This window comes from Vipera ursinii (genome assembly GCF_947247035.1).
Source record: "Vipera ursinii genome assembly, chromosome: Z".
Classification (NCBI taxonomy): Eukaryota; Metazoa; Chordata; class Lepidosauria; order Squamata; family Viperidae; genus Vipera; species Vipera ursinii.
The window spans coordinates 24,613,260-24,640,615 of record NC_139517.1 but is presented as its reverse complement, the minus strand read 5'-3'; the positions used below and the strand labels follow the sequence as shown (position 1 = coordinate 24,640,615).

Below are 27,356 nucleotides of genomic sequence, written 5' to 3'. Positions count from 1 at the left end.
TCTGACTTAATATTTTTCACTAAGTGTAAGCCTACTAAACTTTACAAATTAATTTCCCTTGATTTGAATTCAACCAATGTATTCCACATATGCCAAAATAGATGTCTTTAAATATATTTCCAAAATAATACATTTGTTTCTCAATTAAATTCTCATGGAATGGTCAATTAATCCAACATTAAACCAGTTTACAAAGAAGAAGGAATCAAGGGTTTGTAGCCCATTAGTTTTTTTATTATTTCCTTCACTTCTCTATTTTTCAGGCTGTAGATAAAGGGGTTCAGCATGGGTGTTGAAATCTTGTATTGAATAGAAAATAATTCATCCACAATAATGGAGGAGGCTGAGCTGGGCCTCATGTTTCTAAAGCAGGCAGTGCCATAATACAAAACCACAACAATAAGGTGAGAACTACAGGTAGAGAAAGTTTTCCTTTTTGCTTCTGCTGAATTCAACTTGAGAATAGTTGAGATGATATGGATGTAGGAGACTAGGATGATAATCAATGAAAAACTTGCAACAAGACTAGCAGATATCAGAAATGCCATCCAACTGGAGGATGTTTCTGTGCAGGATAATGCAAGTACAGATGGAAATTCACAGCTGAAATCCTTGATAAAATTTGGTCCACAGAAATCTAGCTTCAAAATAGGTAATATATTTACAAAAGCACATAAGAAACCAACTGCCCATGCTCCACCCACCAACCACTTACAAAAAGATTTATTCATAATTTGTATATAATGGAGGGGCTTGCAAATGGCAGCATATCGGTCATAAGCCATTGCAGCAAGGACACAATCTTCAGTGCCTCCTGTAAGAAAGACAATGAATATCTGAATAAGGCAGTCAGAATATGAAATATTCTTTTTTGCCCAGAAAATTACCAGCAGCTTGGGTACAGTAACAGAAGATAAACACATGTCAAGAAAAGCCAGATGAGCTAGAAAAAAATACATGGGGCTGGAGAGATAACTTGTTACTACCATAATCATAACATTTCCCAATAAAGTCAAAGCATACATCAGGAAAAATGCCAAGAAAAGGAAAATATTGACTGGATAAATGTATGAAAATCCCAAAAGGACAAAAAATGTGACTGTGGTGTTCTGATTTTCCATTTCCTTTTCAGACACTGTAGAAACTTCAAAACAAGAAGAGAAAATAATATTTCCATTACATAATACAATGCATTGTACAATTAGATGGTGGGGAGAAAATATCAGGGGAAAAATATGAGAGAAACTTTAACACAGTATATGAAGACCAACACATTCTCTATTTTCAAACTTATACAAAAGGGAGAGAGAAAAATACTCATTTATCCTTTAGATTTTTTTTGAAGTTGTATTACTTTCAAAATATGTATTATTTGTGATCTGCAAGACAAAAAGTAGAGAAGTATTCATCAATAATAATTGGGGAGGCTGATATATGGAGACTAGGGAGTGCCATAACACAAATCTACAATTATAAGGTGAGAACTGCAGATAGGGAAAATTTTCCTCTTTGTATCTGCTGAGTTCAACTTCAGGATAGCTGAACTGAAATGGAAGTAGCAGACTAGGATAATAATCAATGTAGAACTTGCATCAAAACTACCAGATATTAGGAATATAATCCAATGAGGAATGTTTATGTGCAGGATAAGGCAAGTGGAGATTGGAATTCAGAGCTGAAAATATTTGATAAAAGTTTGCCAAAGCTGATGAATCATTTGAACATGATTTCAGAATTTAAGCAGCAAAATGGCACATGAAATCGCAACATATACAGATTTTTGGATATGTTTTCAGCAATGCAGTTTCAAAATTTATTTATTTTGACCACAATACCACAACAATACAATGTTATTGGAGGAAAGATTTTAGGGTTGTCGGTCACTTTTTCCATGTATGGTCAGGAAATTGTTCCTTGTAATGATAATATGGATATTAAACATGAGAGAGAGAGAGAGAGAGAGAGAGAGAGAGAGAGAGAGAGAGAGAGAGAGAGAGAGAGAGAGAGAGAGAGAGAGAGAGAGAGAAAGAGAGAGAGAGAGAGAAACTGAAATACATCAGTAATTTTAATAAACTTAGCTCTACAACCAGAACATATTTGTGTATTTTTGCTCTCCACCATTAATGCAACATATAAGCCATAGGTAATAATGAAAATACATTCTACCATTAACTTTATTTGGCACAAAAATTCTGTATTTCATTCCCAAGGAATTTATGACAGAATAAACACTAACAAAATCTTAGTCAGCTAATTTCAATGTGTAGCAAAATAAACTACAAAAGAAGTCAAATAAAATAATAATAATAATAATAATAATAATAATAATAATAATAATAATAATAATAATAATAATAATAATAAATCCTATTTCAAAATTCCCTATACTATATCCCCAACAGGCTTCCTTCACAAAAGCTCCCACAATTTGATGAAGAATTAAGAGAATTTTCAATAAAACCTATTTAGAAGGCATTGTATTGTGAAAAACTGTTATATAATTATAACTCTGTAGAGTATTTAACAAAGTCTTTATCCTTTGCTATCTGAACAACGCTCTGAAAATTACACAGAATAAATTAGAAGGGATTCTGTTTTGACCAATTTCAGAGGAGTAAAGACGAACAGCAATCAATTTATTTTAATACAACACTTTGTTGGGTTTTCTTTCTTTTTAGGAAAGAAACTTGCTTCCTTTTCTTAGAAAACTTACCTATTCATGCCTTTCTTCTAGAAGCTCCCGGCAAGCAATCTACACTGAAGTCAAATTGATTATTAATCTGTAAAGATTTTGTAATTTTAAACTGTTGCATCTCTTCTTGACTGCTGAAGATCTGTGACTGCTCATTTGATATGCATATATATCTTTGGTGTCTTTAACATCAAGTTTCCTCTGGGACAAATGGTGCCATATGCCATAAAGATCACAGAATTAAAATACGTACGGGAGTAACATACAAATGTATTTCCTTTCCTTGTTATGTTTCCATGTAGAGCATCCAGGCTGATAAATTCCTAATAGTTTCCAGAGCTTTTGACTTTCCTATGCACATTAAGGGTGCATACACTGTTGAGATCACAACTCCAGTTCTTTTTGTGGGATTACTGGAAAGTCTGGTTTTGCCAAGTCTTTATTTATTTATTTATTTATAACATTTCCTATTTTAGTTCTCAAATAAATGAGGCCAGGATGTCTCTCCATTAGTTTTATCAGCAATCATACGGATTTTGATTGATTGATTGATGATTGATCAATCGATCAATTGATTCATTCATTCATTTTATATAGCTGCCCAATTCAACCAAGGGACTTTGAGTTGCTTACTATTCTAAAACTGTAAGTCGATTGACAGACCTTCCCTTTCAGATAAATACATGTCAGTGGAATACAGTTTTGATGACAATACATTTAAGGAGGCTGTCAGTCAAAGGGATTCCATTGGATTCTCCAGAAAGTGTATTAAGATATAGCAGGACATTTTGTTCTCACACAAATGGAAGAGTAAATTAGACACTTTTCAAAATGAATTCCAAACAGAAGATATCAGCAAAAAGATTGTTATTGCATTTCTTAATCTCTATTGTTTAAGCAAAGTGCTGGAACCTCTCAGGTGTTATTTGTTGTAAACTTGTGGATGGTCCAGGAATCTCTCTGCTATTTAAAAGAACTGTAAACATTTTTTTGGGATAATAATTGATATTTTTGAAGAAGTGAGTTTGACTATAAAACAGGAGCTCGGGAAAGGGTGGTATATAAATCTAATAAAATAAAAAAATAAAAAAATAAATGATTCTCTTCAAATCCATTCCTCAACATCCCCCCAAAGAACCTCAACATGATTAAAATTTAACATGACCTTTATATATGTCAATGTTCTTGACTCTGCCTACTATTTTTTAAATCAAACACAGATTTACTTATAGATTGTCCATCTTGTTGCTTTTTGCTTGTCTCATTTTTATTTTTATTTTTAAAATCATTTTTAGAATTGTCAGGAGCTAGTGTTTCTAGGAGTGTAAGGTTAGGGAGTTCTTATGCATGACAATTACAATAATATGACAATTACAGTGATAAGATTACTCTATCTCAGGGGTGTCAAACTCAATTTCATTGAGGGCCGCATCAGCATTGCGGTTGCCCTCAGGGGGCCGGGTGGGTATGGCCAGGGTGGGCGTGGCCTACTGGGTGGGCGTGGCTAGAGTGCATATGGCCTACTGGGTGGGTGTGGCCAGCTCTACATGTTCGCATCAAGGGTGCCTATGGGGGCCTGGGCAGGAGTGGGACAGATCTGAGGGTCTCTGGCAGAAGGAGGGTCTCTGGGCCAGGGCCAAGGCAGTGGGGGCCGTTCCCTCACTGTTTCCAGGATGGCTTCACGGGCCGCATGAAACCACTTCGCGGGCCGGATCTGGCCCCCGGGCCTTGTGTTTGACATGTCTGCTCTATCTCTATCTCTATCTCTATCTCTATCTCTATCTCTATCTCTATCTCTATCTCTACCTCTACCTATACCTATACCTATCTATATCTATATCTATATCTATATCTATATCTATATCTATATCTATATCTATATCTATATCTATATCTATCTATATCTATATCTATATCTATATCTATATCTATATCTATATCTATATCTATATCTATATCTATCTATATCTATCTATCTATCTATCTATCTATCTATCTATCTATCTATTATCTATCTATCTATCTATCTATCTATCTATCTATCTATCTATCTATCTATCTATCTATCCAGGAAGTAAATGCTAGTGGTGTTTGTAATCTTATCACTGTAATTGTCATATTATGTAATTGTCATGCATAAGAACATGTGTATAATGGCTAAGCAATTAGTTCATACTTGTGCAGTCTCATATACTCAGTGGTGGGATTCAAATATGCGAACAACTGGTTCTCTGTGTGGATGTTGTTTCCAGAAGTCCATTCTGGACCTGGGCAACAAAAAATTAGCTACCGGTTCTGCCCACGTGGTACGAACTGGCTGAATCCCATCACTGGTTGAAGCCATCTGTTGGGTGAATTTCCTTACTCTGGGGTTGCTCACATACATGTGCTGTTCACATACAGAGCAGCATTAGCCTCTCCCAATTCACTCCTATTTCTTCTTTCCCACAGTCTGCCCAATTTTTTATAATTCAGCTCTTGCTCCTTGGAAGTGACTCCCCCATGTCTCTCCTACATTTAGAATCTGAATAGTGAACAGTTGAAAAGGACTTTTTCCTCCCAAGACTTTTAAAGAAATTGGAAGAACCTTTCTTTTGAAGGGAAAAATTCCAAACCAATTTAAATTTTGGTAGTTCTTGTATTCAGTGCTTTTTTTGTAAAAGAAAAAGGTGCCAGAACTCACACATGTCATACAACCCACTTTGCCTACCCTACAAGGTTCCATCCAAAAAAGGTGCTGGAACTCCGTTCTGGGCGTTCTATGAGAAAAAAAGCCCTGCTTGTATTAGATAATTGATTTAAATGGATCACACATGTCTCTCTCTCTCTCTCTCTCTCTCTCTCTCTCTCTCTCTCTCTCTCTCTCTTCTCTCTCTCTCTCTCTCTCTCTCTCTCTCTCTCTCTCTCTCTCTCTCTCTCTCTCTCTCTCTCTCTCTCTCTCTCTCTCTCTCCCTATCCCTATCCCTATCTCATTTCTATATCTATCTGCATCTATATCCCTCCCTTTCTCTCTTCTATATCTATATTTTACTGTTAGTTTCTTGATGGTGGTTTGCACTGAATTTTGGCTAGGTTTAAGTTGTTTATTGCATAAAACATTATTACTAAAAGGACAGTAAGTTGCATTCATGCTCATAAGCTATGTTAAGCGAACAAATAAATTGAAAAAAAATGTTGGCATGTCATACAATGGTATCAACTTTTCACTTCAGCCTCTGAATAAGGTAGGAATGAAAGACAGGCAGGCAGGGAATTCAAATTCTGCACAGTTTGGGGAAGGCAAGTGGGAAGAAGCTCATTCTTTATATGGCCTATGCTGATGAGGAAGAAAAACACACATCCTAGGTAAGCCAGGTCATCTCCTGAGAGCCAGTCTGAAAGTTAGCAAGCCCAATCTTCCAGCTTCTTAAAATAATTTTGGTTCAGTAGGTTATCAGCAAGTAAAGCTCCTCAGAAAGAAATGTTCCCCATCTGTAATGATATATGGTAAAGATCTCAGGAGATGGGGAAAGAATAGCTATGAAAAGGACAGTCAGAGAATAGCCAGCAGCTGGGTAGTGAATAGAATAAGAGGCTCAGAATTGCTCTCTCTAGCTTCTTGGGAGTAGGGAGCATTACATTTTCAGACTTAGTATGGTGGTTTGAGAGTCTGAATACAACAGAATAGGATAAATAACCATTAGATCATGTGACCTTAACCTGGTGTTAATGGACTGCTTGGTGCTCTATGAATATATTCCAGTGATCTATGAATTTAGATATGAAAAGCAGCAACAATTTTCTTTTTGCATATAGTACATCTTACAGTTTTTAAATTTTATTTCATTTTTTTAAAACTATTTTTATAGTTGTAGTTAATCATAATTGGGGTCCTTAGATTTCATCATGCTCTCAAAGGGGCTCAAGCACAAAAAGGTTAAGAACTCCTGCTTTATAGGGAAAACAATGTTACCTTATTTTAATGTGAGATTGATCAACTTCATGATAGATCATGACAAACCAAACAAATGTATGGATAAATAAATGTTTCATCAAAATAAATATTCACTGTTCATCATTTTGTGTGTGTGTGCATGTGCACATATATTTTTGCAGAAAGAATTATATACAGTATCTCTATCTCTATCATCTGTCATCTATCTATCTATCTATCTATCTATCTATCTATCTATCTATCTATCTATCATCTATCATCTATTTATCGAAATTCTTCATGCAAAAATACTTATGCTAATAGAGAAAATTTCATTCCATTAGCAATTCTCATCATTGTCACAATCAATATCATAAATCAATATGACCAATATCTTGAGCTTGTTTGGAGGTTCTAGCAGGGGAGCGCAGCTATCGTATACCCTTGACCGAAGATCGGTACACTCCTTCTATCTGGGATGGTCGTCCTCTTCCACCGAGTGCGCAGCTTCAGGAGGGACGCACATGGAGCGGTGAGGGAGGAAGGGGACACCCGCCTAGCCAGCCAGATCAGCCGAATCAACCCTGGCGATCAATGGGGTGACAGATGTCGCAGCCAGATCGCCCTCACATCCGCCCAATATCATAAATGATGGTAACACACATTCACTTATTATTTTAGGTTGTCATATAATCACAAATTTTGAGAATCTCTGAATGAGACATCAGTAGAATCTCTTTGGACAATACTTCCAAAAATATCAGGCTTTAAAAGACATTATCCAAATGATGATTGATCACAAAAAGAAGTCTACTAAACTAATCCACTAATTTTAATATATGTTAATATATATATATATAAAACCAGCAACAAGCTTTGTAGCCATAATAGACAGTACAAAAAATCAAGGTTTGTAGCCTATTAGCTTTTTGATGGCTTCCATCACTTCCTTGTTTTTTAGGCTATAGATAAGTGGGTTCAGCAGGGGTGTGGAAATACTATACTGAATGGACAAGAGTTCATCCACAATAATTGAAGAGGCTGAGCTGGGCCTCATATACCTAAAGCATCCAGTGCAATAATACAAAGTCACAACAATAAGATGAGCAGCACAAGTAGAGAAAGTTTTCCTTTTTGCTTCTGGAGAGTTCAACTTCAGGATAGTGGAGATGATATGAATGTAGGAAAACAGAATTACAGTGAATGAAGATATGGCAACTGCACTACCAGTGATGAGGAACAGTGTCAAATTGGAGAATGTGTCTGTACAAGATAAGGCAAGTAGAGATGGAAATTCACAACTGAAATGCTGGATAAGATTTGATCTGCAGAAACCCAGCTTCAAAGCAGGTAATATATTTGTCATGGCAAAGAAGAAACCAACTGCCCAGGCACTACCCACCAACCACCAACAAAATGCTTTGTTCATGATTTGTACATAATGGAGGGGTTTGCAAATGGCAGCATATCGGTCATAGGCCATTGCTGCAAGAATGCATGTTTCATTAGTTGCTGTTAAAAGAATAAAGAACATTTGAGCAAAGCAAGCAACATATGAAATAGTCTTCTTTTCAATACAAATTTCTAACAGCTTAGGCATGGTGACAGAAGAAAAACAAATATCAAGGAAAGCCAGATGAGCTAAGAAAAAGTACATGGGACTTGAGAGATATCTTGTAACAACCATAATCACTATATTTCCCAGAAATGTTAAGGCGTAAATGAAGAGAAATATAAAAAAGAGGAAGAGATTCACTGGCAAATTATTCAAGAATCCTGAAAGGACAAAGAAGGTTTTTGTTGTACTTCGATTTTCTGTTTCCATTTTCATATGTTGTAGAAACTTGAAGAAAAGGAGAGAAAATAAACAATTTAGGGAATATGGTGCACAACTAAGGGTGGGGATTGATTAGCAGAGAAAAAAATGGAATTGAGAAAACTGTCATTCTCATTTATGATGGAACAGTGTGTTCTATACTTCCAAAACAATAAATGGAGGAAGGGGGGTTTCTTCTTTTTTTGAGTCTGCAATTGCTTTCAAAATGTCCAGGGCTTTAGATCAATATAGTTGGACTGATGGGCAGATCATCATGTTGACTCTTAGCAATCACATTTTCTCAATGATTATCTTATCACACATTCTTCATTATGATTTGACCACATTTTCTCCATGATGAATTTAACAACCACATTTTGTCCAAAATGATCTGTCTCCAACTTGATCCTTCAGCTGTAAACATTCAATACAAATAAATAAAATCAGGAAACAATTCCACTATCCCAGGAAACAAATAGCTATTTAAAACCAAGCAGAGGCTATCTGTGTTTGTTCTGAGGCACCTTTTTGCACTAGAATCTGAAGCTCCCCCCCCCAACTCTTTGGTACATATTAAGAAAAGTGTGTAGAAAGATTCACATAACAATGAAATACTTTAGATAAAGAAAAATAAACTTTTCTTGATCAATATACTGTAAAATTTTCCCCAGCTTACACAACCTCTAACACATACTGCAACTACACAGAATCCTCTTCTAAAGCTTCTGTTAAGCTATTTCAATTAATCTGATTATTAGACTTTCTGAATAAAACGTATAGTGAAGTTTTGATGAACCAGGTTAGAATTGCTGATTCTAAGCAACTTTGCACAACCTCAGCAAAGAGACAACATAAAGTAGTAGTAAAACAACTTTTAATATAACAAAATAATAATGAAAGAAAAAATATTTATTTACTTATTTATTTTAAGATATACTACAATGAGTCAGAATTCCATTATTTCAAGCTCCATATTTCTATCACAGTTGCATCAATCAAATCTCCTCAAAATATAGTTCTTACCATTTTCAGCTAACATATTCTCTGAGAATTAAAATATGGAAATCTGCTTTAAATTGCTGGTGTCACCTCTATTTTAACTAAAAGTTTGAAAGGAGAAACATGGGATTTTCTATAGTATAGTTTAAAAATTGTAGGAAATGTCACATTTCCCTAATGTTATAGAAATATTTATTTTGCATGAGAATGATATAGAAAATTAAATGCTTTTAGGCTGCTGGATTTCTTTCTATGGAAATTTTATAGAGGATATTTTGCATTTTTTTATTTGTTTGAGCTTCATCTCTCACTAAATTTCAAATTCCTTCCTTTCAAAAGGAAAACTGAAATTTGTTTCAGATTATATAAAATTTAGTATTAGGAGATGCCTATGTTACTGGAACATGGTGATCCAATAATGCTATACCAAGAAAAAAGAAAAATAGAAATGGCATAAAATAGAAATAACAGAGGGACATGAATTATTCAGAATGTCACATACTTGTCCAAAAAAAAAACAGTAATTCCCCTCCATCAGGAAGGAAAGAAGGAAGGAAGGAAGGAAGGAAGGAAGGAAGGAAGGAAGGAAGGAAGGAAGGAAGGAAGGAAGGAAAAATTTAAGGACATTTTTAAGGATATTTATAGTGCTACTATCCAAGAATACAAGATACAGTATTACATTATTTAATTTAAAAAAATATTTTACTGCTGAATTATTCATAATTAGCCCACAATGTTTTATTAGGAGTAATAATGAAGAATTGGGAGATGATAAAAACAATTTAAAAAGTTTGCTTTTCTTAAAAACCTTACTAATTCACTTTTTACTTATAGAATGAAATTTACCTGATGTTCTTTGCTGATTTCTTTAGGCTGAGAAATGCTATATCTGTTATTGGTTGCTAAAAACTTATAAATGGTCACTTGCCACATTCACATGAGTTTGGTATTAGACATAGCCAATAGTTTCCCTTGGGGCAAGCGTACAGACCTCCATAGTAATTAGAAATATTGTACCTGAAAGAATCAGTTTGGAGTCTTGTTCCTTTCTGTGTTATATCTTTCTCTCTCTCAAAAAAAAAAAAACAAAAAAAACCAAAACAAAACAAAACACCTGTTGTGAGGTTTTCAGTCTCACAGATTTCCTAATAACTCTCATGAACCTCTGGAGTTCCCCATAAGAAAAGAGCATGGTCAGAATGAATATTCCTTTACTGGTTGAACCACCATTAGAAGGTCTAGCTTTGCAATCTTCCATCTTGGGGGTAGAAGAAGAACTGAATCTTCTAGCTGCATAATGACACAACAGATTTTTTTTCTTCTTCTAAAAATGTTTTTGGAGGATTCTAGATGAGATGAAAATAAGTAATGATGGCAGTAATGACCATGCTGCTAATTGCAGTGAAAGAGATAGGATCGTATTATGAGAGCCCAGAAATCCTGGGGAAGAATTTGAAATCTCCAACTCCTGTGCTCTGAGACAGTTTTGCTACATGGTGCTATATAGAGCAAGTGGCGGGATCAAGTGGGTACTAAAGGGCAAAACATAGCAGAAATTGATTTTCTTGTCAATCAGTTACTTATTTTATTCAATTTCTATACACTACGTAACAATCCAATTGACTCTGTAAAATATTGTAACCCTCCCCCCTGCACTTCCAAGACATATATCATCTGACATGGATACATGGGAGTCAATATAGCAATAGAAGCCATACAATTATGCAATTTGAATAGACCATGGCCTAACTACCTGACCAAATTTTCCTAATGGTTTCAAATGAGAAAGACACTGGGAGTTATGGTTTAAATGCTTGTGCATACAGATTTTACACTAATGGATAAATATTTAATGGGTGCTATGACTGCCAAAGGTACAGACCTGAGATGCCCCATGTACCAGTACTCAAGTGGGAAGAGACACATACTCCATGGTCCAGAGTGCACATCGATTACACAGGCCCTTTCCAGGAACAGTTGTTCTTGGTGGTGGTAGACAGCCAAGTGGTTAGAAGTGATACCAGTCACTAGTATGACCTCGGCCAAAACCATCCAAGTACTCAGTGGGCTCTTTGCCACACACGGCCTGCCAGAAGTATTAGTCTCAGATAATGGGGCCTCAATTCACCTCTGCTGAATTCCAGGCATTCACCAGGGCCAACTTAGTTAGGCATGTTTCAACGGCACCCTTCCACCCGTTGACTAATGGATTAGCAGAACGCATGGTAAGAACAACCAAAGACGTATTGCGGTGCATCATCAATGGCGACTGGCATCAATGTTTGGTACAGTTCCTGTTAGCTCAACACACCACACCCTGCACTGCCACAGAAGAATCCAGCGGAACTTCATTGGGGCCAGAGGCTCATCACCAAATTGGACAGGCTGCACCCTGACAGAGTGGCTGCTGAGCCTGAGCATCCCAGAGTCTCTAGAGAATTTCTCAATAACGACTTGGTTTGGGCAAGAAACTATGGGCCAGGTCATTTTTGGATTCCGGGGGTGGTAGTTGACAGAACTGGGCCATTGTCCTACATTGTTGGGGTGGAGGGGAATCGTCAGATCAGGCGTCATGTACATCAAATCAGGAAGTGGGTTCCTGAAGGGTCTCAGGGTGACCAATCACAACAAAAAACATTTGAATAAAATAAAGAAGCCCAGGGACTGGGTCAAACAGAACATTGGGACCAGGGCTCAACCATGACCGATGATGATTTGGAAGACCAGCAAGGACTGAGACGGTCTATCAGAACTCACAGACCACCGACATATCTTGAAGATTATGTGCAAACTTTTTTTTATTGAAAAGTTTTACAGTACATTTTATCTTTAACAATCCCCCCTCCCTCCACCCACCCCTACCTAACCCTCCCTATCCCTCCCCCCATTCCCCCCTCCCCCCCGACTTCCCAGAGCTAAGTACAAGGTATAAAAACAAAGAACAATCATAAATATCCATATGCTAACAACAATAAACTATTAATTCTATCGCACTCTAGCTCATATGAAATGACTACAAGCAATACTAATATTACATATAAAAAGAAAAAAAAGAAAAGAAAAGAAAACTTATTCAAATGCTAAATGAAACTTTTTAGTCCCATATTTGTTCTGGATATAATCAATCCACTTTTTCCACTCCATAATATAACGTTCTTTCGAATGATCTTTCAAGTAAGCCGAAATCTTTGCCATTTCCGCCAGGTCAAGATTATGTGCAATCTTGAACAGGCCCAGAGCCATTCACAGTATATGATTGATTTCTGTTGTAATGTATTATGCATGCCAATTGTATTTTATATGTTTTTTTTTTCTTTTAAGGGGGAAGGGGTGTTATGTATGGGGTACGAGCAGCAGCTCTGCAGGTACCACCAGGTGGCCTGTGCTGTGGCTGGATTGGCTGAAGGATTTTCGGTGGGAGATAAGGATGGATGGATTGGCCAGAGTGATACCTGGCTAGGTATACAAGGGGTCCAGGTAACCCCCTTTGTCCAGTACGCGCCTATTACCAATATTTATTTATTAGATTTATATACCTCCCTTCTCCCGAGGCACTCAGGGCGGTGACAATAAAGAGCTGACATGCGGTACTCATCTGTTTCTTCCTTGCCATGCAGTCCAGAACCCACTACACAATAAACGGTGCATTGGAATACCTGCACAAAATACTCTTTGCCTGCAAGCAAGAATTGGTAACACCACAAAATTGACAAAGTATTCAATTGAAAATGATGAAGCTAAATTGCTTTGGGACTTTGGAATTCAAACAGACAAACATCTGTCACATTTCCCAGACTTACATGTTACATTGGCGCCCTTCTACACGTCATCTAATGGATTAACAGAACACATGGTAAGAACAACCAAGGATGCATTGCTGCGCATTATCAATAGCGACTGGCATCAATGGTTGGCACAGTTCCTGTTAGCACAACACACCACACCCTGCACGGCCACAGAAGAGTCCAGCGGAACTTCAGTGGGGCCAGATGCTCATCACCAAATTGGACAGACTGCACCCTGACAGAGTGGCTGCTCAGACTGAGAGTCCCAGAGTTCCTAGAGAATTTCTCAATAACGACTTGGTTTGGGCAAGGAACTATGGGCCAGGTGATTTGTGGATTCCAGGGGTGGTGGTTGACAGAACTGGGCCATTGGCCTACATTATAGGGGTGGAGGGGAATCGCCAGATCAGGCGTCATATAGATCAAATCAGGAAGCGGGTTCCTGAAGGGTCTCAGGGGGACCAATCACAACAAGAGACATTTGAACTGAATAGGGGAAACCACGAACAAGGTCAAGCAGAATTGTGGGACCAGGACTCAACCCTGACCGATGATGATGTGGGAGACCAGCAAGGGCCAAGACGGTCTACCAGGACCCATAGACCACCAACATACCTTGCTAATTTTGAACAATCCTGAACAGGCCAGAGCAGGTCACTGTTGTGTTGTAATGAATTATGCATGCCAATTGGTTTTTTTTTTAATGTATGTATGTGTCATCTTTTAAGGGGGAAGGGGTGTTATGTATGGGTATGAGCAGCAGCTCTGCAGTTACCACCAGGGGGCGCTATGCTGTGGCCAGATTGGCTGAAAGGGTTTTGGCGGGAGATATGGATGGATGGATTGGCCAGAGCATCACCTTGCTAAGTATATAAGGGGTTCAGGTAACCCCCTTTGTTCAGCATGCACCTACCACTAATAAAGAGCTGACATGGGGTACTCAGCTGCCTCCTCATTGCCATGAGGTCCACAACCCACAACACAATAGAAGGGGCTTGCGTAATTCAATGAAGCTATGAGCTATGCCATGCAGGGCCACCCAAGATGGAAAGGTCATAGCAGAGAATTCTGACAAAACGTAATCCACTGGAGAAGAAAATGGCAACCCACTCCAGTATCTTTGCCATGAAAACCCTATGGACAGTACCAAAAGGCAAAATGATATGACGCTGGAAGATGAGCCCCTCAGGTCGGAAGGCATCCAATATGCTACTGGGGAAGAGCAGAGGGCTAGTACTAGTAGTGCCAGAAAGAATGAAGCGACTGGGCCAAAGCCAAAAGGACGCTCAGCTGTGGATGTGTCTGGTGGTGAAAGGAAAGTCCAATGCTGTAAAGATTTTTTCTCCATAGGAACCTGGAATGTAAGATCCATGAATCAAGGAAAGCTGGACGTGGTCAAACAAGAGATGACAAGACTGAACATCAACATCTTAAGAATCAGCGAACTAAAATGGACAGGAATGGGTGCATTTAATTCAGATGACCATCAGGTATACTACTGCGGGCAAGAATCCCTCAGAAGAAATGGAATAGCCTTCATAGTCAATAATGACTAGGAAAAGCAATACTGGGATACAATCCCCAAAATGACAGGATGATCTCAGTTCGAATACAAGGCAAACCATTCAATATCACAGTACTCCAAGTCTATGCCCCAACCACCGGTGCTGAAGAGGATGAAATTGTCCGGTTCCATGAAGCCCTACAGCAACTTATAGAACTAACACCAAAAATTATGTCCTTATCATCATGGGGGATTGGAATACTAAAGTAGGAAGCCAAAAGATAACAGGCAAGTTTGGCCTTGGAGTACAAAATGAAGCAGGGCACAGGCTGATAGAATTTTGTCAAGAGAATACGAAGGTCATAGTAAACACTCTTTTCCAACAACCCAAGAGACGGCTCTACACATGGACATCACCAGACGGTCAACACAGAAAGCAGATTGACTATGTGCGCTGCAGCCAAAGATGGAGAAGCTCTATACAGCCAGTAAAAACAAGACCAGGAGCTGACTGTGGCTCAGACCATGAGCTTCTCATTTCAAAGTTTAGGCTTAAACTGAAGAAAGTAGGAAAAAGCGCTAGGCCACTCAGGTATGAATTAAATCATATCCCTGTTGAATATACAGTAGAGGTGACAAATAGATTTAACTAGGGGAGAAGAAATAAGACTCAGACCCAAATAGAAAAATGGAAATCTATTCACTCCTGACTGTTCCTTATAGGTATCTAAGCTCAATAGAATGCAGTCAGGTTAATCAATTTTTTTTAATGTAAAGATTCTGTGCAATGGGGGAAGGGGTGTAGTGTATGCTGCTAGCATACACAGGAAATGCCAGCGCAGCAGGGGGCTGGTCAGCTCCAGGCGATAACCGCTGAGGCGGGAAAAGCCGGACGGAGCAAGTTTGACAGCCCCCGGCATGGTCAGCTCTGGCGGGAAGCCAGGGTTTAAACCTATTGGCCACATGCGCTGGCGGGAAGCCCAGGTTCAATTCTATTGGCCATCATTCACCTGGGCAGGTATAAGAAACACCAGGTAAACCCCTTTGTCCCAGATTCATTCCTGATCCGAATAAAAGAAGTACTACCCAGCTCAAGTGTCCGTCTCTCTGTGCGACCACGCGACTTTGCACTGGCGACGAGGGTGGGATCCTGCATCGGACAATGCTAGCCACGGACGGAATCCAATCAGCAGCCCCGGATCCAGACGCAGGACAACCGAGATGACAAGATGACACAACTGGGTCAGTATCCCCTTTTCAATAGCAGCCGCCCCGAGGAGTGGGAAGCCTTTGTGGGGCAGATAGAATGCTACCTGAGGGTGAACGGGGTGAAGGAGGACCGGCAGAGAGCGGCGGTACTGCTCTGCAGCTGCGGCACAGAAACCTACCAGCTGGCGGTCGGTCTCTGCGCACCCGATGACATCCACTCCATCGGCTACAACGAATTGCTGGCGAAGCTGTCTGAACATTTCAAGCCCGAGACGTCCGAGATCTCCTGGCGGTATCGTTTTGAAAAACGGGATCAGCGACCAGGTGAGTCTGCCAAACAGTATATGGCAGCTCTGAGGCTGGCAGCTCGCCTCTGCAATTTGAAAATCTAGAAATTAGGCTGCGGAATCGGCTCGTTTGTGGGGTGAGGGACAGGAAGCTGCGCCAGAAACTTTTTGCTAAGCAGAAACTGACCCTGAGGGATGTCCAAGATGAACTCCTAGCCTGGGATGCAGCCGAGGAGCCCGAGACGAGGGAAGGCGGATCCATCCACCAGGTGAGAAGAGGCACCGACGCAGACGGGGCAAAGCTGGAGGTGGATGCCATCAACTGACCTCAGCGATCCTTCAACCCTGACCGAGACAACATAAAAGAACCGAGACCAACCACGGCAGGCGAGAGAGACCAGGAGTGCAGATGCGGAGCGAGCGGACCCCGGTCTACCCAGCCTCACGGTCACAGCGCGAATCGCCCTCGGTCTACCCAGCATTGCGGCTGCAACTCCCGGTCTACCCAGAACAGCGGTTACGGACAGCCCCGGTCTACCCAGTGCTCCGGCTGCGGCGCGAGCGGCTCCCGGTCTACCCGCTGTGCAAGCTGCGGAGGACAGCATCCCCGGTCTACCTGCTGTTTCAAGTCGGCGAAGTGTTGGTCGTGCGGAAAAATGGGGCACATCACGGCGGTCTGCAGAAGCAAGCAGCGGGACAGCCTACACGAGGTGGAAGCTGAGTTCCAGTATGCCACAGGTACTGGGAAGCGGTCGCTGGGTCTGACTGTGAGTCACATGTCAGGACGGCCGGGTGTTTTCAAAACAGGGGCTCCTGCGGCGCTAGCCCGAAAAATAAAACTGAGGGTGAGGCTGCAAGGGGTCCCCTGCTTGATGGAGCTGGACTCAGGGTCAGCCGTATCCATCATCTCCGCCAGAACGTTTTTAGACATTTGCAAGCGGAGCAGCCAACGGGTTCCCTTGAGGACATCCAGACTGACCCTCTCTGACTTTCTAAATTCACCGATCAAAATACGGGGGGAGGCGTTGTTGTGGGTGCAGTACAAGGGATTCAAGGGTAAATTAAGTGTGTTGGTCGTCGAGGGCCAGCGGACTAGCCTTGTGGGGTTAGGGTTGTTTAACGCCTTGGGCATCAAAATCACAGGGATTAATCAGACACAGAGCCATTTGTCCCTAGAAGCAGTCTGCGAGGAATTCGCGGACGTGTTCAATGGACAGTTGGGAAAGTACACGGGTCCCCCAATCTCATTTAGACTAGATCCCCAGGTGCAACCCATAAGGATGAAGGCGAGGCGTGTTCCATTCGCGTTAAAGCAAAAGATAGAGCGGGAATTGGATAAGCTGGTAGACCAGGGGGTGTTAACACCAGTTGATGGAGCAGATTGGGAAACTCCCATCGTAACACCAATTAAAGCAAATGGGGAAATTTGTATCTGCGCTGATTATAAAGGGACTATAAACCGAGCTTTAAGTGCCCATTCCTATCCAGTCCCTGCAGTCAGCAGCATCTTAGCGTCCCTACAAGGTGGGTCGGTGTTCGCTAAATTGGACCTCACCCAAGCTTATCAGCAATTGCTGGTAGACCCAGGGGCTGCTAGAGCACAAACGATCATCACTCACAAGGGAGCGTTCCGGGTAGACCGGTTGCAGTTTGGGGTTAGCGTAGCACCGGGAATCTTTCAGGAGGTGATGGAAAGGACGCATAAGGGAATACCAGGGGTTTGCCCTTATTTTGATGACGTCCTGATCGCAGCCAGCTCCCCGGACGTGCTGGCGACCCATTTAAGGACGGTCCTTGAGAGGTTCAGGGGGGCAGGTCTCAAACTCAAAAGGGAGAAGTGCAGGATTGGGGTCCCAGAGACAGAATTCCTGGGGTTCAGGATAGATGCTCAAGGCATCCACCCATCTGCATCAAAGGTGAGGGCAATCAAAGAAGCCCCTGCTCCCAAAAACAGGCCTGAATTGCAGGCGTTCTTGGGGCTCCTCAATTTCTACCACACATTCCTGCCTCACAAAGCCTCAATTGCAGAACCCCTACATAGGCTACTTGACAAGCAAGCGCCTTGGGAATGGACTGACAAACATGCAAAAGCATTCCAAACACTAAAAAACATGTTAGCAAGCGATGCCACTGTCACCCATTTCAGGGAAGATCAGCCAATCTGTCTTGCGTGCGATGCATCCCCTTATGGGATTGGAGCAGTGCTCAGCCATCTCAAGGAGGATGGAACTCAGGCTCCCATCGCCTACTACTCCAGAACCCTGTCAGCTGCAGAGCGGAACTACGCCCAGATAGACAAGGAGGCACTGGCAGTGGTTGCTGGAGTAAAGAAATTTCATGATTACCTGTATGGCAGAGATTTCATAATCTTCACAGACCATAAACCTTTATTAGGACTATTCACAACAGAGAGACAAACACCACAGATTTTGTCACCTAGAATGCTAAGATGGTCAATATTTCTCTCTGCATATTCTTGTAAATTGATACACAGACCAGGGAAGGAGATGGGGCATGCTGATGGTCTCAGCAGACTGCCCCTAATGGACAGGGAGCCGGACCCAGCACCGGCTGCCCAAATCCTGGCAATCCAAGAACTGCCAGAATGCCCCCTCAACGCGAAGGACATAGCCACAGAGACACCAAAAGACAAGGTTCTGAGCAGGGTTCATTCGTGGGTGAGTAGTGGGTGGCAAGACAAATCACCAGGGCAAGAGTTCACTGCTTACTTCTCAAGAAGGTTTGAACTGTCCACACACAAAGGGTGCCTTTTGTGGGGAAACAGAGTCATAATTCCCACAAGGCTCAGGGAAAGAGTTCTCCAATCACTACATGAAGGACACCCAGGGATAGTAAGAATGAAGGCTCTAGCAAGGAGTTACCTGTGGTGGCCAGGGTTGGACAAGGAGATAGAAGCACAGGTAGCGGGGTGTTACACATGCCAGAGGACACGGCCAGAACAACCACATGCACCAGTCCATAAGTGGGAGGAAACACACTCACCCTGGTCCAGGGTGCACATAGACTATGCTGGCCCATTCCAAGGTCACACATTTCTGGTAGTTGTGGATAGTCATTCAAAATGGCTTGAGGTGGTACCTGTAAGCAGCATGACATCAGCAGGGACCATCCAAGCATTGAGGGGAATATTAGCTACACATGGGTTGCCTGATGTAATCGTGTCAGATAATGGAACACAATTTACTTCCTCGGATTTCCAGGTGTTCCTGAGGACCTTAGGGATTAGACACGTCACCTCGGCCCCCTTCCACCCTGCCAGTAACGGATTGGCAGAACGATTCGTGAGAACAACAAAAGATGCACTCAAGCGCATAGTACAGGGAGATTGGAAGCAAAGACTAGCCACATTCCTCCTTCACCAACACGCAACACCTTGCACTGCCACAGGCAAAAGCCCAGCAGAACTCAGATGGGGGAGACGCCTCATTTCAACCTTAGACAGGCTCCATCCAGACAGAGTAGCCGCAGACACGGGGAACCCCAACATCAAGACACATTTTACCTTAGGGGACCTCATTTGGGCCAGGAACTACAGTACGGGTTATCCATGGGTGCCAGGGGAAATTATAGAGCAAACAGGGCCCCTTTCCTACAGAGTAAGGGTGGACGGGGACTCCTGTGGAAAAGGCATCTGGATCAACTGAGGAAAAGGACACCTGAAAGGGGGGCAGAGGACACACTGGGGGGTGAGGAGGAAGATCCAACACAAAAGCCAATACAAACACATTCACCAAGGAGGATGGTTGGGGGGGAGCAATGGCAACCCCTGTACAGGCAGGAGTCTGATAGAGAAACCAGGCAGTCACCAGGAATCAGCAAATCACACACAGAGACACACAGCAACCTTCCTCAACAGGAGCTTCACGAAGGAATGAATAGCCACGCCACCATACCTCCGGAAGATCATGTACCAAGAACGTCAAGTAGGCCACACAAAGCGCCAAGCTACCTCACTGACTATGTACGTTCATAAGGGGGCAACAGATCAACAAGTGTATCCATTGTAACCATGTTTTGTAAATATGTGTATATAGTTGGAGATGGTATGACAGAGGAAAAATCCTCACTATGGGGGAAGGGGTGTAGTGTATGCTGCTAGCATACACAGGAAATGCCAGGGCAGCAGGGGGCTGGTCAGCTCCAGGCGATAACCGCTGAGGCGGGAAAAGCCGGACGGAGCAAGTTTGACAGCCCCCGGCATGGTCAGCTCTGGCGGGAAGCCAGGGTTTAAACCTATTGGCCACATGCGCTGGCGGGAAGCCCAGGTTCAATTCTATTGGCCATCATTCACCTGGGCAGGTATAAGAAACACCAGGTAAACCCCTTTGTCCCAGATTCATTCCTGATCTGAATAAAAGAAGTACTACCCAGCTCAAGTGTCCGTCTCTCTGTGCGACCACGCGACTTTGCAGTAAGCAAACCCAAGATCAGGCTTCCACAGAAGCTTTGCAGCTGAATGCTTACTTTCATACAGAGAGAGAGAGAGAGAGAGAGAGAGAGAGAGAGAGAGAGAGAGAGAGAGAGAGAGAGAGAGAGAGAGAGATTCCATCATGCTCAGCCACTTAATTGGCAATGAGTTTGGATGTCTTGAGCTTCTAGAATACAGCACACAGTGACAATTGTGCTAAAAAGGAAGTCCCATTGTTTCAGACAAGAGGGGAAAAAATAAAGAAATGAATTTAGTTAAATACATGAACAATGCATACTATTTGTCAAAGCAAAAAAACCCATGGAAATTGTTGAGATTTATTTTAATTCTAGTAGCAGTTATAATTCTGGAAATCACCATCATAATCACATGATTTATGGGGGTTGGGGAGTCATACAGTTTACACAGCATCCAAATATATTTCCAAAAAAATTGCATTGATCACTGAGCAGTTTGAGATTAAATACAAAGAGAGAGGGGAGGGGGAGATAGAGACACAGAGACACAGAAAGACAGAAAGAGAGAGAAACACCCCCCCCAGAGAGAGACAGAAAGAAAGAACAGAGAGAATGTGTTTGTATGTACACACACAGAGGGAGATAAATACATAAATGTGACCACATATATAAACAATGTCCTCGGACAAGCGCTGGCTCTTCGGCTTTGAAACGGAGATGAGCACTGGCCCCTAGAGTCAGAAATGACTAGCACGCATGTGAGGGGGAACCTTTACCTTTACCTTTATGTGTGCATACATTTTATAGTATAAGAAATCAATGATTTGTAGCCCAAATAAAGACAAAATATTTTGGCATATTTCTTGGTGTTTGGGGATGAGTGAATTTTATATAAAAACCAGATTTGCGGAAGTTACATGCAAAATTCTTCATGCAAAAAGTTCTACATAAATGGAGAAAGATTCATTCCATGAGGGTCGCATCATTATCATCATCATCACCACCACCACCACCACCATCATCACCATTAATATCATAATTATTGTGGAGGGTCACAGAAATTTATTTATTATTTTTTTTTATTTAAAGAGTTTTACAATACATTTTGACTTTAATCCCCCCCTCCCCCACCCCTATCCCTCTCCTCCACTCCCCCCCCCCCGACTTCCCAGAGCTAAATACAGGGCATAAAATCAAAAAACAAACATTAACACCCCTATATTATCAACAATAAACTATAAATTCTATCTCTCTCTAGCTCATATAAAATGAGTACAAACAATATTAATATTACAAATAAAGTAGAAAAAAAGAGGAAAACAGAAAAAGATCTTTACTCAAAATAAATTAAGAAAAGAAAAAAAACAACTTTCACCTGCTATTTGCATTCTCCCACCTTTTTCTAATTTCCAAACAAATTCTCAGTTACGCACTATTATTAACAATAGTTCTTAAATTATCTATTGTTATCAGCTTTTATCTCAATGATGATTGATCATAATATACAGATACACAAATGAAATCCAATTATTCTGATCCACCATGTCTGTTAATTTATATGAAACAAACTTACAAAAAAAATTGGAATATCTTTCCAATACAACATATTCATTTCTCAGATCATTGTCTTCCTAATATTTAATTTGCCTTCTATCAAGTACCAGAAATTAAGCATGTCTAGCCCATTAGCTTTTTGATGGCTTCCTTCACTTCCCTGTTTTTCAGGCTATAGATAAGAGGGTTCAGCATGGGTGTGGAAATACTATACTGAATGGAGAAAAGCCCATCCACAATAATTGAAGAGGTTGAACTGGGCCTCATATACCTAAAACATCCAGTGATATAATACAAAGCCACAACAATAAAGTGAGCACTACAGGTAGAGAAAGTTTTTCTTTTTGCTTCTGGAGATTTCAACTTCAAGATTGTGGAGATGATGCGAATGTAGGAAAATAGAATCACAGTGAATGAAGATATAGCAATGATACCACTAGTTATGAGTAATAGTGTCAAATTGGAGACTGTGTCTGTACAAGATAAGGCGAGTAGAGATGTAAATTCACAACTGAAATGCTTAATAAAGCATTTTCCACAGAAATCCAACTTCAAAGCAGGAAATGTATTTATTGAAGCATATGAAAAAGCCACTGCCAAGGCACCACCTACCAGCCATCTACAGCATGATTTGTTCATAATTTGAAGATAATGGAGCGGTTTGCAGATAGCAGCAAATCGGTCATAGGCCATTGCTGTAAGAATGCAAGTTTCATTGCTCCCCATTAGAAGGATAAAGAACATTTGGGCGAAACAGGCAGAATATGAAATTGTCTGCCTTTCATTAAAAATTTCTAAGAGCTTAGGCACAGTGACAGAAGACAAACAGATATCAAGAAAAGCTAGATGAGCCAGGAAAAAGTACATGGGGCTTGGGAGATGACTTGTAACTATCATTATCATTATATTTGCCAGTAATGTTAGCACATAAATAAAGAAGAATACAAAAAAGAGGAAGAGATTCACTGGTAAATTATTTGAGAATCCGGAAAGGACAAAGGAAGTGATCACGGTACTTTGATTTTCTGTTTCCATTTTCAGACAAGAAAGAAGTGCTAAGAAAAGGATAAAAAAGTCAACATGTGAATGAATTAGGATATAATGAATTGCCATATCTAACTCTCTGGTATTTATTAAGAAAAAAAGTCTGCAGAAAAATTCACATAATAGTGAAATAGCAAAATATTATACTATTGTGTTATATGTTATATGTTATATTGTGTTATATGTGTTATACTAACACGTATACACACATACACAGAGACACATATCACAGTCCATCTTGAACACATAACAGAGAAATATGTTTAGTATTAATTTAAAATATGTTTTACTATTGAATTATTCAATATTAATCAACAAAATTTTATTAGAAGTAATATAGAAGAATGAGGAGATAGAATTTAAAAAAAAACATTTAAAAAGCTTGTTTCTTTTCTTAAGAAACTTACCAATTCCTTTCTTCGTTCTAGAAAATCAAATAAAAAACAGTGTAGAATTTTACCCGATTTCTCTTTGTTTGCAAAGACTGAAAAAAGCTGCAACTGTTACTGACTGCTAAAAATGTATAAATGTACATTCCATATATTCTCATGAGCTGTCTTAGTGAACTGTTTCCCTTGGGACAAGCTTACAGATGTTCATAATAATTAGAAATACTGTACCTGCAATAATCACCTTGGTGTTTAACTTTCTTTCTATTCTGTGTTATTGAACTTCCTGTTTGACTGTTTTTTGGGAGATCGAAATAAAATAAACATTGAAGCAGAATTAAGGATCTTAAAACTTGAATATTAAAATTTCAGAGACTGAATTTGTTTTCCCCCCCTATGAAATGTGTACTTCTCTTCAGGGTGGAAGAAAGATTGAACTTATGAGCTGCATGGGTACTCTACTGAAAGTTGTTTCTTTTTGTTTTGCCATTTTTAGAGGATACTTGGTTTTGATAACAGTAATGACCAAGCTGCCATTTGAAATGCAAAAGATCATGTTTTGGGAAACCAGAATTCCTTGAGATCTCTAAGAATCTGTCCTGTCTGATCTCTCTGAGTCAGTTTGCTACATGCTGCTTTGTGGTGCCCTTGGTGGAATCAAGTGCATACTCAAGGGCAGCATATAACAGAAATATATTGGATTTGTTATTTATCTATTATTTTATTTGTTCAACTTCTACAGCCAAATATTTTAATCCAATTAACTCTATAAAACACTGTAAACCCACGTCTCATCACTCTCTACACAAATAACACCTGACATCAATACATGGAAGTCAAGACAGCTCAAGGAATCATGAATTTATGCAATTTGAAGAGTCCATGGCTCAATTACCTGACTAGGTTTTCCTAATTTTCCCCAAAGAGAAAGTCAGTTGGAGTTATGGATTAAATGCTTATGGAATCCATAATTCACACTGGTGATAAAAATTTATACTTACCCAGGTTACCAGAATGGGAGAAATTACTGCAACCAATTTGTGGCAGTTAACTTGCAAGGGCAACTTGCCATGGGACAACTGGCAAGTGGACAATTCAACCACTCATTTTAATTACATAAAATATTTTTTAAATTTTATTTTTTATTTTTTTTGTAATTCACATTTCATTTTGTTCCTCCTTTTGCAACATTTCTTTATTGATTCTATTGCACCATTTCTTTGCTATTAATGTAACTCTTGTCCCATGGACACTTCTCCCATGGTGAGTTGGCTGTGTCAAGTTGAACATGGCAAGTTAGCTGTGGCAAGTTTATTTATTTAATTCGATTTATATACCGCCCTTTTCCTAAAGGACTCAGGGCGGTTTACAGGGCAGATTAAAACAATACAATATATACAAGTAAAAATAAAAAAATAATTAGATATCCCCAAAAAATAAAAAATAAAACCTTAAAAACCTTAAAAACCCTCAGTCCAGGCCAGCAAGCTTGAATAGCCAAGTCTTTAGGTCCCGGTGAAATGAGTGAAGGTCGGGGGCCATCCTGATTTCCACTGGCAGCTGATACCAAAGGGCAGGCGCGCCCACCGAGAATGCTCTCCCCTGGGTGCCGTCAGCCAGCACTCCCTGACTGGTGGCACCCTGAGGAGACCCTCCCTGTGGGAGCACACAGGACAATGGGAAATTGATGCTGGCTGCAGGAGCTCCCGAAGATAGTCCGGACCCATGCCATTTAGGGCTTTTTAGGTCATCACTAGCACCTTGAATCTCACCTGGAGGGCAACCAGAAGCCAATGCAGCTCGTAGAGAAGAGGTGTTACATGGGTGTATTGAGAAACCCCCATCACAACTTGTGCGGCCGCATTCTGCACCAGCTGAAGCCTCCGAGTGGTCCACAAGGGCAGCCCCATGTAGAGAGCGTTACAGTAGCCTATCCGGGAGGTCACAAGTGCATGAGTGACTGTACATAGGGCATCTCAGTCCAGGTAGGGCTGTAACTGGTGCACCAGGCGAACCTGGGCAAAAGCCCCCCTGGCCACGGCTCCTATATGATCTTCCAAACTGAGCCATGAGTTGTGGTCTTAAGTTGTAAAGGAGCCCAATTAGTGAGAGTTAATGCTGAGATTCACAGTGGTTAACATTACTTGAACCTTGCCAAGCTCTATTCAGATTTATGACCAATCAGTTCCCAAATGTTTTAAATGTGAATTTGTAGGTCAGCTCAAGGAAGGTTATTGCAAAATGAAATCCAAATAAACCAGGTTGAGAAATATCCTAGTAAATACTGCAATAAGAATTTTTTTTGTACCTGTGAATTTGGATGTAATAAAAGATGGTTCCAGTTTCCATCCTCTAATGAATACTATGTATATTTCATAGTGTCCTCAAAATTTAGTGCACAACAACATCCATTACATATACCTTACTTACCAGTGACCAACTTTAGGCCCATGGCACCATAAGTGTAACTCTTGTCGACAAAGGATCCTCGCAAAGCCACTGATGAATCTGCAGGAGGTTTTAGACAAGGTGATGGCTTACAAGGCAGCCAATGACTCTGACAAACACACACACCACAATAGCAGTAGCTCAGGAGCGACCATACATCATGAGTGTGCTTCGAGCAGCAGAATCAGCGACCTGGACAGAGAGGCAGAGGCAGATGTGGTACAGCACAGACCCAGGAAGCATCCACCAAGGTGGGACAATGACAGGGGCCAGCGGAGACAATCATCAGCCACTAAGAGCACAGCGTGCAGATGCAGATGCAAGGAACCGAGGGGAGCCAACGCATCCAACCAGAAATGTGCCAGCTGTGGAGGAAACCATCTGCGTCCGACTTGCCAGTTCAGATCCGTAAAGTGTCGTTCCTGTGGCAAGATGGGGCACATTGCAGACGTCTGCTGGAATTGGAGCAGAGACAGCCTGAAAGAATTACAAGCTATGGCATCAGAGCTTGAAGGTACTGTTTTCCCTCGGCACAAACCCCAGCAGGATCCCTCAGTCCCTGGAAAGAGCAGATGGACCGTGTCTCACACGGAAGTCCATCAGCTGCTCAAACCAAAAATAACAATACAGGTCCATCTGCAAGGGGTACCTTGCATGATGGAGCTGGACTCCAGCTTTGCAGTCTCAATAACCTCCTATGAGACATTTAAAAGAATTTGCAATTGGAGTAAGCAGAGGGTTCCCTTGAAGTCCACCAGTTTACAGCTGTCAGATTTTCAGCACACCACTATTAAAATCAGGGGAAAGGCCACTGCGTCTGTGGGGTTTAAGGACTTCCAAGGTCCCTTAGATATTTTGGTGACCAATGGGCGGAGAACTAGCTTAGTAGGGCTGGATTGGTTTGATGCCCTGGGCATTTGGTTGGGGGGAGTGAATAGTATCCAGCACAAACGTCTTGAATCTGTTTGTAATGAATTTACAGACGTATTCAATGACAGCCTGGGGAAGTACACGGGCCCTCCCATTAAGTTTAAACTAAACCCGAATGTCCCACCGGTTTGTATCAAGCCCCGAAGAGTTCCATTTGCCCTCAAACATAAGATTGAGAGTGAACTGGACAAACTGGTGGAACAGGGAGTGTCAGAACTGGTGGACTGGGGAGACTGGGAAACTCCAATTGTGACTCTGTTGAAGGCAAATGGAGAAATTAGAATATGTGCTGATTATAAGGCTATGGTAAACAGAGCCTTAAATCCGCATGCTTACCCGGTTCCGTCGGTCCGGCAAGTTCTCGCCACTGTCCAAGGTG

At 41.0% G+C, this 27,356-nt stretch overlaps 1 protein-coding gene across 1 annotated transcript; it reads right to left on the bottom strand.

Moving 5' to 3' along the window:
- Positions 1 to 188: 188 nt before the first annotated feature.
- LOC310650084 (olfactory receptor 5BS1-like) lies at positions 189 to 26,051 on the bottom strand (the record flags this gene model as incomplete). The annotated part of the gene is made up of 4 exons (XM_083378918.1): positions 189 to 637; positions 7,941 to 8,448; positions 23,618 to 23,634; positions 26,030 to 26,051. 4 exons carry the CDS (start codon positions 26,049 to 26,051, stop codon positions 189 to 191), a joined length of 996 nt encoding a protein of 331 aa, XP_083235044.1.
- Between the last annotated feature and the right edge of the window lie 1,305 nt (positions 26,052 to 27,356).